Source organism: Solanum tuberosum, unplaced genomic scaffold, assembly GCF_000226075.1.
Source record: "Solanum tuberosum cultivar DM 1-3 516 R44 unplaced genomic scaffold, SolTub_3.0 scf00076, whole genome shotgun sequence".
In the NCBI taxonomy this organism is placed as follows: domain Eukaryota; kingdom Viridiplantae; phylum Streptophyta; class Magnoliopsida; order Solanales; family Solanaceae; genus Solanum; species Solanum tuberosum.
Genome location: NW_006239000.1, coordinates 1,896,685 through 1,909,336, shown reverse-complemented (window position 1 = coordinate 1,909,336; position 12,652 = coordinate 1,896,685). Strand labels below are relative to the sequence as shown.

Genomic DNA, 12,652 nt, shown 5'->3' with positions numbered 1-12,652 from the left:
AAAGCAGTGAGAAGTGTTGAAAATACCCTTAACTTTGCAAAAATAGAATTTAGGGATGTGTTTCACTCATGTTGCAAGATCACGAGTGTATTTAAGTTCAGTTAGTCAAATAAATTGATGTTTTAAAGTCTGTCAATAGTTTGGAGATAAACTAATAATTCACGCCAAATATAGAGGTGTTTTCAATACTTCTCTTATATCATTTTGAAGGATGATCGAAGAAGTGAATATTGTTCCCATTATTATAGAGATAATTGAGAAATTTTATCGAAGTTGGTGTAGTACAATATAAATTTTCAGCACACCTAGTGTAATATAAGTACTTGTTTAATTCAGATCTTTTATTATTTTAAGCAAAAAGTTTAAAATAATTTCAGATACTCTTATCGAAAACATTAGAGGACATGTGAATTTTTTTATGAATTGACGTATGTGAATTGTGAACCCATATTCTACATCGTAGGTTGTCTTTTAAGTCAATTGTTATCTTCGTTTAATTGTTTAATATCTAATTATATTATTTACATTGTAGACATAATATCTTTAAGGACAGTGTATTCGTACATCTCAAACTTTACTCATATGATTTTCGATTTTTTTCTTTTTTTGGTCATAAGTTTATACCATTTTCTTGATTGATTTTTTAAGAGTTACTAATTTCAAGAAAAGTCTTGTTTCACTATCTTTTTAATTGAATAATTTGTATTTGAAAATTATTGATCTGACTAATCCAAATTCATATCGATGATTTCGTTATTTCATGGCAATTACTTGTGGATTGTTAGGTTCTTTTCTTATAAGTATATATCTTTTTATTTCAATTTGTTTGTTTTATTTTATTTTTTAGTTGGTTTTTAAAGAATGCACGTCTCTTTTTTTGAAAATTATTTAAGTACAATTTTTTACATTACATGATGATTAAGGCCACGAGATAAAATGGTATTTTCAGACATTTAACATATTTTTAGTTTAAAATTATAATATTTAAAAATCTTAATTATTTTCTTAAACTTTATATTAAGTCAAAATCATACAAATAAATTGTGATATATATAACTAATGTCTAAACATGTGCGCTACCTATGCATCGCATGCTAATTAGTTCAAATATTTTAAAACAATATTAGATAATATTAAAATAAGTGTGTAATGAGTTATACGAAATTTAAAGCGAGAAAATAAACAGCGTCATTTGTAGTTATTAGCTAACATGTTTATCAACAAATTTCTTTAATTTGGAACAATTCACTTATTTTGAATTAAGAAAAATGCTTCAATAATTCACCCTCGTTCTTTTTCAGTTGTCATGTATACTGAAAATACTTATTCCAAAATAATTGTCAATTTAAACAATTAAGAATTAATTATTATAATTTTCAATTATGCCCTTAGAATTAGTTATTCTGAAATTAAGAAGCACATCAATGATACAGATTAAGGAATTAATAAAAGATACATTAGTCAAACTACACTTTTAATTAATTTTTCTCAAGAGTTATGCAAAATCTTAGCATGACAATTGAGTAATAAATTTATATTTCACATAAAAAATATTAAATTTATAAACTCAAAATCAGTACTCTATGTCCACTTATAAAGCTAACATAGAATTATCTCACGTCTTTTTAAAAAGTCTCTTACACGTATTGTGAAGTTTAATCCTTAACACCTATAATACTAATTTATTTTGAATTGGTACTCATAGCATGTGTCCACTGAGGCGTCGATAAAAAAATTAAAATTTAACATTTATAAATAATTTTAAGTTACTATACAATAATTATGGAGCTTACAAATCAAATATTTTATAACTATTTCATAAATATATACAATTTGAAGAAAAGCTATTGAACTTTTCATCCGACCCAATGCACTAGCTCTAAGTGTTCCAACAGATTGTGCTTTATCTTTTTCTTGTGTCTCATATATGGGGTTGTTTGATTTGAAATAATAATTAATTTCAACTTAAAAAGTTCTCATATATATGAGATAATATAACATTTAGTTGATTATATAAGGAAAAATAAATAAACATGGGCTAATGATTGTAACTTTCAATTAATGTATTAAATATTACAAATACTAAATAATACATTAATCCTAATCTTTTTCCATTTTGGTCCCATAAAAATTTAATCTTATTGAATGTACATTTGAATTCTTATTCTCATTACGGGTTGTAGTGGTTATCTTTCGAATTTTTGAGTTTTGTTGCTCAAAAAATATCCATTTAGGATATGAACTGTGAGATGAGGAATTGAAAAAAAATGCCGAAGAGCAAATTAAATCACACTCTATAATCACCATCACATAGAGAAAGAAAGGATTGAAAAGCATAAAAGATATTTTTCCTCTCTATCACTTCAGATTGAAGATTTTAGCTATATTTATTTATTTTGCTTTAGTTTATTTTCTGTTTTTAGTACATGTTTAACATGCTTTTAGTATTGTAAAATATAAATGTTCAAATGCACTTTTTTTTTTTATTGAATTTGTTAATGAGATTTTTGAATTTTTTTTCTCGAAGATTGCATCCCAGTTGTTTAGTGAATAAATCTATTTTTATATATTTTTGTTAACGTCTTCTTATTATATTTTTTCTCCTTTTTTTTTTCTCTCTCTTTGTGCATTTCTTCATTAGCTAGAGGATTAATTCTAAGATTTCAATAATGATATGAAGGGTGAATTTTAGAAGAATATTGTACGTGGCAATTTTTAATTAGGATTATTATTGACTTAATTTTTAGTCATAATTTTTTATGCTGCTTATTAACAGGTCTAAACTTATTTAAACTAATCATTATTTTATATTGATAATTTTAGGTATCCTTCACATCACGAAGTTTTTGGAAATGAGAGTAGTGTGAGTCATAAAATTGAATATTTTATACTTTTTAATTTTGTGTGTAAATTGTTAATTTTTTTTAAAAATAATATGATGTGTAAATTGTTAATTTATTACAGGAAAGATCATTTAAAATTGAGAAACAAATATATCAATGGACAAAAGCTACAATTAAAAAACTAATATAACAAATGTATTTAAATGATCTAATTTATAAGAATTAGAATTTATATTTTAAGTTATTTTTAAATATTTTAATACGAGGAAGAATGATTATATATGATTGTGCAAAGTACAAATACATTACCTAGTTTACTTATAAAAGAAACATGAAAATATGTAAATATTCCGGAAATGTTTACGTATATAATCAAATGTTATTTAGAATTTATTTTTTTGTAAGGCTGATTTTCATACTAACACAAGTAATTTTAACTCGTCATTGAAATTCGTGTCATATCCTAGAGAGAGGGCTTTACCACAAGTAATTTAGGAATGAATATCTGTTACTCTCACTTCAATACTTAAACTGACAAAATGAATGTATTCCATTTCATATAGATATACACGAATTGCGCGGTATCCGGATCGAAGAAGTTGAGAACACAAAATCCCTAAATGGGATATCAAATAATTTCTTAGAAAAATATATAAATAAAGAGATATACTAAAGAAAATAAGACTGAACGGTTAAATCGCCCAACTCATAATTGACGAATTCGTAAGTTCAATCCACACCAATGGGACCCTCCAATAACTCTATTGGAATTGACTATATATCAATCGAATCTCATCATCCATACATATAACGAATCGATAAGGTATATTCACATGATAATGAACAATAAAAATCAATATTCTTATTGAGACTTTCGCTCCAAAAAAGAAAATCGATTTACAGATGGAATCAAATATATAATTTTACGTCATCAATAAATAATGTGATAAAAATGATAACATATCATCTAACCGCGTAAAAAATCTTTTAAGATTGATGTAACAACCAATATAATTTACAATTTTTAATTGCCATTTTGACACTAAGATCCACCAATTATCTTTTACTTAATAAATATTACTCTAAAATAAATATAGAAAAAGCCGTTGTACTTCTTTTTTTTTTCTCCCCACTTTCTCATCGTCTTCGTCTGTCTTAATAAAAGTGTTTTAACGTTTCAACTCAAATTTCTGCTGACCAAGTTTTTTTTAAGTCAATTTCTTTGTCCCATTTTCCATTTTTAGCTGTAACAATGGTTGGTTGTTGATTTTTTCTGATAATTTTTCTGTTTTTTTTTTGTCAACTCCCAAATCCCTTGTATTTTCTTGAAATTTGAAGAAAAAAATTCAATCTTTTTGCATTTTGGTTTAGTAAAAATCTAATCTTGCTGAATACCCATCTGTGTTCTTGGTTTGATTCTTGATTTTTACACCCTTTTTAGTTTAATCAAGTTTAGTTTAAGTTCTATCAGCTATATTTTGCTAGATCTGCTTTAATGGGTATTTGTGTTAGTAAAGGTAAACCCAATAATGCTAATAATGGGCACCATGGATCAGGATCAGGAGGAGTTCCAACTCATAGAAATGAAATTCAGTATACAAAATCTCCAGGGCCTGAAGCTCAATTGCATGTGAGACCTCCACCAAGCCCAAAACCAGCTGTAAGGTATGATACAATTCTTGGTAAGCCATATGAAGATGTTAAGTTGCACTATACTCTTGGTAAAGAATTGGGTAGGGGTCAATTTGGTGTTACATATCTTTGTACTGAAATTGTAACTGGTCAACAATATGCTTGTAAATCGATATCGAAAAAGAAGCTTGTTACTAAGGCTGATAAGGATGATATGAGGAGGGAGATTAAGATTATGCAGCATTTGAGTGGACAACCTAATATTGTTGAATTTAAAGGTGCTTATGAGGATAAAGGTTCAGTGTATCTTGTGATGGAGTTGTGTGGAGGGGGAGAGCTATTCGATCGAATTATAGCAAAGGGGCATTACAGTGAAAGAGCTGCTGCAACAATGTGTAGGGCTATTGTCAATGTTGTGCACGTTTGCAATTTTATGGGCGTGTTGCATCGTGATCTCAAGCCTGAAAACTTTTTGTTGTCTGATAAGAGTGAAAATGCTGCACTAAAGATTACTGATTTTGGGCTGTCAGTATTCATTCAAGAAGGTATATTTTGCTTTACATTGTCATTTTATGTTATCTACTTTTGGACCGAGTTCTTTAATTGTTAATTCTATTGCATTGAAGCACAATTATCGTTCAAATCACTAGCATTTCCGTGTTTTACAGATTTGTGTCTTCTGTCTCCGCGTAGGCTAAGTTAGTGAACTTGTAAAGGCTTAAACTTTGATCTTTAATTTCAGGGATAGGATTAAGTATTTAGCTGAAAATGTTACTGAGTTCTTTAATTGTCAATTCTGTTGCATTGAAGCACAATTTATCGTTCAAATCACTAACATTTCCGTGTTTTATAGATTTGTGTCTTCTGTCTCCGCGTAGGTGAAGTTAGTGAACATGTAAAGGCTAAAAAATTGATCTTTAAGTTCAGGGATAGGATTAAGTATTTAGCTGAAAATGTTACTGAGTTCTTTAATTGTCAATTCTGTTGCATTGAAGCACAATTTATCGTTCAAATCACTAACATTTCCGTGTTTTATAGATTTGTGTCTTCTGTCTCCGCGTAGGTGAAGTTAGTGAACATGTAAAGGCTAAAAAATTGATCTTTAAGTTCAGGGATAGGATTAAGTATTTAGCTAAAGATGTTACCAAGTTCTTTAATTGTCAATTTTATTGCATTGAAGCACAATTATCTTTCAAATCACTTACATTTCCGTGTTTTACAGATTTGTGTCTTCTGTCTCTGCGTAGGCGAAGTTAGTGAACATGTAAATGCTAAAAATTTGATCTTTAAGTTCAGGGATAGGATTAAGTATTTAGCTAAAAATGTTGACTTTAGAAGTAATCACAGTCACACGTGTATTTACCACTTACACCTACGTTAGTCTTGTATATCGTATGTCCTCCATTCAAGTGTCATATTTGCTGTTTTTGTGAGTGGAAACACTTATGTTTGACATCCCGGGAAACATTTAAGGGGAACCTCTTAGTTGAATGTAAATAATCGACAAGCATATATGAGTACTCAGCTGATCATCAGATAGTAAGCAGGCTGCTGATTATTGTGCTTTTCTTTTTAATTTATGAAATTGTTGCACTGCAAGATTGGATGAGAATATGCAGAGAAAACGCTAGTTTTACTAGATTGAGTTTGCAGCCAAATTTAATTCTGTCCTATTCAGTTTGTAAAATGAAACTAGCAGTTTTTTGCCCGATAAGCTGATTATTCACCTTTTTAAATCAGCATGTAGGTGTATTCTGTTTGTAACACTAGATCAGCTTCTCTCTCACTCTTGATTGAGAAGTCAGAATTTTAAAACCTGACGTAATCGGCATGCTATATTGCATTTACATTTATGAAACCGTAGTTGCATTTTGCACACTCACTGCATACAGATTGTGTGTATTAGTAAGCCAATTATTGATTACTTCAACTGTGATGAACGCCTTCCCTTTTTACAAATATGTTGAAGTACCATGCCTTGGCAGTTTCTTTGTGATTTTCTTATCCTCCTTACTAATACTAACCTTGCCGAGTTTCTTGATTTTCTTATTCTCCTGACTAATATTAACACAGCTTCTATCTGCTAATATTTTTCTGCATTGATATCTGAATATGAAATCCCATGCAGGTAAGTCGTACAAGGATATAGTTGGGAGTGCTTACTATGTTGCCCCTGAGGTTTTAAGGAGGTGTTATGGCAAGGAGATAGATATTTGGAGTGCAGGTGTTATGCTTTATATACTACTCAGTGGTGTGCCTCCGTTTTGGGCAGGTGAAGTCATCTACTTTGCTTCTCATTTCTAAGATAATACACAGATGACAATTGTTGCCACTTTCTAGGATTCAAGGACTTAACGGTATCTACTTGCTTGATATGCAGAAACTGAAAAGGGTATATTTGATGCCATACTTAAAGGGACCATTGACTTTGAAAGCAAGCCTTGGCCGTCTGTATCAAGTAGTGCCAAGGACCTAGTACAGAAGATGCTGACTAAAGATCCAAAGAAACGGATTACAGCTGCACAAGTTCTCGGTATGTGGCCTTTAAACTATAGCTTATTGATTTTAAGATTGGTAATGATTTCAGTAGATTCAGAACTCCTTGAAGATTTCCTTTCTGACATTACTGCACATATTTGTTTCTTTTAGAAATAAAGAATTACATGTACAGTAACATTACGTGTTTCTTTCCATGCTTATATATCTGTTGCTTTCCATCTATCAAGAATTTGAAACTCGAAAGGTAGAATGGTGAGACATGATAAGCCTTGATATCGAAGAAACATAGATTCATGAAAATTGCTGGCATTTATTTGAGGTGACACATTGTTTGTTTGCAGCTCAAATTAATAGGCGCAATTTAGCTTGCAGTATCACCTTCAAAGCTTATCTTTTATTTGACACTTAGAATTCATTCCCCTTTTTTTTAGAATCCTGCTTCTTAGCTTCAACCATTTCTAGGAAAATACTTATTGTTTTGTGCAGAACAAATATATCTTCTATTGATGTTTAAAATCAGAACTCTTTATGTCACAACAATTTAGGCTATTAATACGTGAAAGTACTCCTTGAGACAATGTTGTGAAAGGCGATCGGCTCGTCGCCAATGGCGAGAGGCGAGGTGCGGGGCCACCCTTCATCGCCTATTAGCTTTGTGGCGAGGCGATTTTCTTAAGGCGACACCATGGTGACATAGGCGAGAAAGGCGTCACCTTTTGTATTTTCTTAAATAGAAGGCAACCAATTTAGGATTTTTAAAAGTTAAAAGGTAATTTTAGGGTTTTCTTTCCAAATTTGCACAGTTGCAATCTTAGACTGTAACTGTGACTCTAACCAATCAACATTAAACTTCTCCGGTGACCAGCCAGACTTTTCCGGCTACTCCCAAATCCAGCCAATACGTATTTCTTCTTTTCTTCTTTTTTCTTCTTCAGATTTCTTCTTCCACTGATTCTTTTTCCTTCTTCTTTAGACTTCAGAGTTACTTCTACCTCTGTTTTTTCTCATTGTTTTGACTTTTGTTCTGTTTTTTTCTCATTCAAGTTCTAGACTTTTGGTATGTACTATCTATTTTTAGCTTTTGAATTGAAATATTTGCTAATATTTATTGCTATTGAGATTTTGCTTATTTATATGTTCAATTAAATATTCTAATTTTTTTATATTAATTGGCGCCACACTTCAAAAAGGCGAGCACCTCGCCGCTTGCCTCGCCTCCATCCAAAACACTGGCCTTGAGAACAACAGATACACATGTGTTGCCAGTATGTTTTGTTATATCTTATTCTAACCATACTGTTGGTGCGTGTAATTGACAGAGCATCCTTGGCTGAAGGAAGGTGGTGTTGCATCAGACAAACCATTAGAGGGTGCTGTCCTGTCAAGAATGAAGCAATTCAGAGCTATGAACAAACTCAAGAAACTCGCTTTGAAGGTAATCTTAGAATTTGTCAACTCTGCTGCAACTGAATCTTGGTAAAGGGAAAAAGGGATACAAGGGTATAATTTCAAATTTCTTATATTGGCTTTCGTTGTCTAAAGAAAATGAAAGGACTGCCTTTTTGCATGTATGGCGTTCCTCATATGATAGTCATGTACTTCACATGCAAGAAAATTACCTTTTTCACTTTATCTGCTTTAATCTCACTTCCTTCCGTTCCTTTCAAGCTAACAATATGTGAAGAACATGATTAGATTTAGCATGAGCCACCATATTGTTTTGTGAGTTTGGTTAGTCGGCTTTCTTACTTACTTACTCATAGTTGTATGATAAACATAGTACACCTTCTAATTGTGTTTTGACAATTTACTCTATTCTGGGGGTCCATGTATCTTCCTTATTTGGGATCCTGTGCTTGCATGCTAGCTGTCTTGTTCTTCCTTCTGCAAGTAATAACACGTTGCATTGTCTGTTGTTGGAATCAGGTCATTGCCGAGAATCTCTCTGCAGAAGAAATTCACGGGCTCAAAGCAATGTTCCACAATATTGACACTGATAATAGTGGCACTATCACTTATGAAGAACTGAAGAGTGGATTGGCTAAACTTGGGTCAAAGCTCACTGAGGCTGAAGTCAAGCAATTGATGGAAGCTGTAAGTCGGAACTACTAAAAGTTATTAACCATTTCTTTCGACTTCATAAAATTACTGAATTGATGTGCCCCAATAATATCTCGTGCCTTGTATACTTTAGGCTGATGTAGATGGAAATGGCTCAATCGACTACACTGAATTCATCACCGCCACCATGCATAAGCACAGGCTAGAAAGAGATGAAAATCTATATACTGCATTTCAGTATTTCGATAAAGATAGCAGTGGGTACGTCTTATGTGCACATCTATTGTAAAAGCATGATCAAACCAATAGAATCATGAGATAGTTGACTCAAAATTTACTTTTTTTCATGTAATCATTGTAGGTTCATTACAAGAGATGAACTCGAGGCAGCTATGCAAGAACATGGAATAGGCGATCCATCCTGTATAAGGGAGATCATATCTGAAGTGGACACGGACAATGTGAGTTTTCACTGCTTTTCGCTAAATAGTTGAACTGTATCCCCTTGCCCCATATGCTAATTCTGTCGAATTTTCAGGATGGAAGAATCAATTACGAGGAATTCTGTACAATGATGAGAAGTGGAGCCAAGCAACCAGGCAAGGTCTTCTAGTTGCACGAGTCTCTTTGTGGGCAAGTTGTAGAAGAGCTATTCTTGAAAATGTGCACGATGAGCTCTGTCGTTGCTTCCATTAGAGATGTTTAAACGTTTTCCAGTAAAAAAACATGTACATTTGTGATTTTCTCCGTTCAAAACAGCCTTTTATGAGTGTTCCTGTTTGTCTTCTGCGCGATTTTTTCCTCCCTTGTGTAAACTGCATCAGTTTGGGACTAGAAAAGGCTTTGAATTAGGCCACTCCTAGCAAATGAAATATTTCAATCGTCGAAGATTTCACCACATTTTATGTTTAATGAGTTATGTCATTCATTGAGATTCATTTTAGTGAAGATCATCAAATCAGCTTCAATTTTCCTAATGAACTAGCAAATTCAGGATAAACTATCTGCAACATATCTATTTATATGCTCTTTGGTGCTTGACCAACAAAGATAGAACCACCACCAAAGAATGTGGAGCAGTAGATGAGAATGTTCCTCCCGCAGCTTTGAATACAGATATAGTCGGACTCCAATATGGACACTAGACACAGAGTGAAACAAAAAAAAGAAGATAGAACCAGCAACTTAGGTTTTAGCTTGTTCCTTTCTCCTATCTGTTGTGTTAGTTTGGTAATCTCTCTTTTAATACACTTGTAAGCTTCCAAAGTTATCATGTGGCCCTGTTGTAGGCAACTGACAAAGACTATTCAAGGTGAAAAACTGGCAGGTTTTTAGATATACAAGCTATCAACTGGTAATAAAGTACTAAGCAGGCTGTATAAATGGATTGCAAGGTCTGGATAAACACAGACACTAACACCAATTAGCTTTAGAAAACCAAATTTATTATTATCTGTAAACAAAGTACAACCAGCACAATTCAGAAAGAAACCCATGGCAAGATATCATGGGCATTAACAAAAACCAACACTTGTTAACAACAAACCCAAACAACTGCTATATTTTACTATGCTTCAAATAACTCTAAATAGCCAACAACTTAGAAACCATGAATCTTGATTTGATCCTTCTTGACAACACCAGCAGTCACAAGGAAATGAGAAACATTCTTCCTTTGATCACCTTGAAGTTGTATCACTTTGCCAAGTTCTTTATCCTGCACAACATTCCCGTTGCAACAGAATTCCTTCTTCAGATCTTTGAGGATTTTTTCGTAACTGAATTCTTTCCTCAGTCCTTGAACTGTCGTCAAACTTTTCTTTCCATTCCTTTGTTGTATGCGAATATGAACATACTCCTTGGCTCCAGGTGCACCGGAGTCCTTAGCCTCAGCAAATGGATCGAAAGCAGATGGGATCTGGACGTCGATATCAACCATGTAAATAGCTGGAAGAGAACTTCTCACGCTCCGAAACTGAAGCTTGGTAAATTGATCACAAGAGAGCTGCAAAAAGAACACTTCTTTTAACATGGAAATGATCAAGATACTAAAACTCCAACAACATAAGTATTAAACAACAATATGAGATGATCAAAATATCAAAAATACAACTACATCAATGCCCGAAATTAAACCTAGTAAATTGATCACACAGAGTGCAAAAAAAGAACACCTCTTTAATATGAACAACCCAACTATACACAATGAGATGATCAAAAAAGCAAAAATCCATATTTAGCAAAACATGAGATAATACCCCACATACATATTAAGCAATATTAGATGATCAACACATAAGAAAATCAACTACACAATGAGATGATCAAGAATATCAGGAAATCCAACTAGTTTTTTTTTTTTGAAATAAGGAAATCCAACTAGTCCAACTACATAACTTCTAAGCAAACATGAGATGATTAACATATAAAAGTCCAACTACCTAACTATTAAGCAATATGAAATGATGATCAAGATCAACAAATATATATATATTTCGATAACCATGATATCTAGAACATCTTCCCGCACCTCGACTAATTCCACATATCAAGATCAACATATCAAAAATTCCCAACTAACTATCCTAGAGATTCAAGTGCAATCATCCCTAGATAATTCAAAGATCAAAGATTCTAACTTTTGATTGACTAAAACTGCACATACAAGCAGAGTCCAAATTTAACAAAGTTATCAAAAAAACCAACTGAAGTTGAAAAAGACCATCTTTAACTATAACATAGATGATCCAAGGATCAAAATCCAAACTTTGATTGACTAAAGCCACAAACAAACCACAACCCAACAACCCACAAAGTTAAAAATGTCTAATCAACCCAAAAACTAAGGAAAAAAAGTAGCAACATGACTCTACTAGCTAGATTTTCTACACACACAAAAAAAACCAAAATTTACTTAAAACTGAAAATAATAGAGTAAAGAACTAACCTTAAGAAAGACTAATCAAACACTAGATGATGTTTTTCAAGAGAAGAAAAACTTGTTCTTTATTTATAGACAAGAAACTAGAAATGGTGGCGGTGTAAGTGGGGTCACAATATTCCCAAACACAACACCTTAATTAGCCTTAAATACGTCATTAATTATGTCTAATCCTGATTAAGAACGGCTGTGATTTGTTTGTAGCTACTAATTTGGTCCGGTAATTTGGGGATTAGGGTTTTAAAAAACGCGTAAATTCAACGCATTTGGAAAATTGGAACAATTGCTTTCGGGTTACGGCAATTTCGGGGGCCCACTTACAAGTTGGGTCAGCATGTGTGGGGCCCGATTCGTCTCGTCATCCATTTGCTGAGAAGAATCCAGATATATATATTCTAGATAAGTTGCGTGTTTTGCCTGCTTGACTCATTGTTGGGCTGTAAATTGAGTGGGCCCATCATACAATTATGGAAAAGTTACATACATGTGAAATGTATTTATGGAGTATTATATTATAGGGAAAATTGTATATTATAACAAATTATTAATTCAAAATAAATGTTATAGTTATAGTTTTATTTAATTCTAATTTTTAGCAAACACTGTCATTCTGTCATTCAGAGAATCTCGCTTGCCACTCTGGAATCTCGCTCGAGTCTCTCACTTTATACCACAC

General features: G+C 32.3%; 2 protein-coding genes across 3 annotated transcripts; one reads left to right on the top strand and one right to left on the bottom strand.

Moving 5' to 3' along the window:
- The first annotated feature begins 3,976 nt into the window (after window positions 1-3,976).
- CDPK2 (calcium-dependent protein kinase 2) lies at window positions 3,977-9,935 on the top strand. Of its 2 annotated transcripts, none has more exons than XM_006346152.2 (8): window positions 3,977-5,020; window positions 6,604-6,747; window positions 6,856-7,008; window positions 8,294-8,409; window positions 8,901-9,068; window positions 9,169-9,296; window positions 9,397-9,496; window positions 9,574-9,935. In XM_006346152.2, exons 1-8 carry the CDS (start codon window positions 4,339-4,341, stop codon window positions 9,646-9,648), a joined length of 1,566 nt encoding a protein of 521 aa, XP_006346214.1. In that variant the 5' UTR covers window positions 3,977-4,338; the 3' UTR covers window positions 9,649-9,935.
- A 520-nt stretch (window positions 9,936-10,455) lies between these two features.
- Window positions 10,456-12,088, bottom strand: LOC102580608 (protein translation factor SUI1 homolog). The gene is made up of 2 exons (XM_006346151.2): window positions 11,983-12,088; window positions 10,456-11,040 (listed from the first exon to the last, which is right to left on the bottom strand). Exon 2 carries the CDS (start codon window positions 10,972-10,974, stop codon window positions 10,636-10,638), a length of 339 nt encoding a protein of 112 aa, XP_006346213.1. The 5' UTR covers window positions 10,975-11,040; window positions 11,983-12,088; the 3' UTR covers window positions 10,456-10,635.
- Between the last annotated feature and the right edge of the window lie 564 nt (window positions 12,089-12,652).

What these genes read in the sequence shown, in the direction of transcription:
- LOC102580608 (XM_006346151.2), bottom strand. Translation starts at nt 10,974, where the DNA reads ATGGTTGATATCGACGTCCAGATCCCATCTGCTTTCGATCCATTTGCT.
- CDPK2 (XM_006346152.2), top strand. Translation starts at nt 4,339, where the DNA reads ATGGGTATTTGTGTTAGTAAAGGTAAACCCAATAATGCTAATAATGGG. An exon ending in TGTGCCTCCGTTTTGGGCAG is followed by an intron (nt 6,748 to 6,855) that starts GTGAAGTCATCT and finishes CTTGATATGCAG; the next exon opens with AAACTGAAAAGGGTATATTT. An exon ending in CTGAAGTGGACACGGACAAT is followed by an intron (nt 9,497 to 9,573) that starts GTGAGTTTTCAC and finishes TCGAATTTTCAG; the next exon opens with GATGGAAGAATCAATTACGA.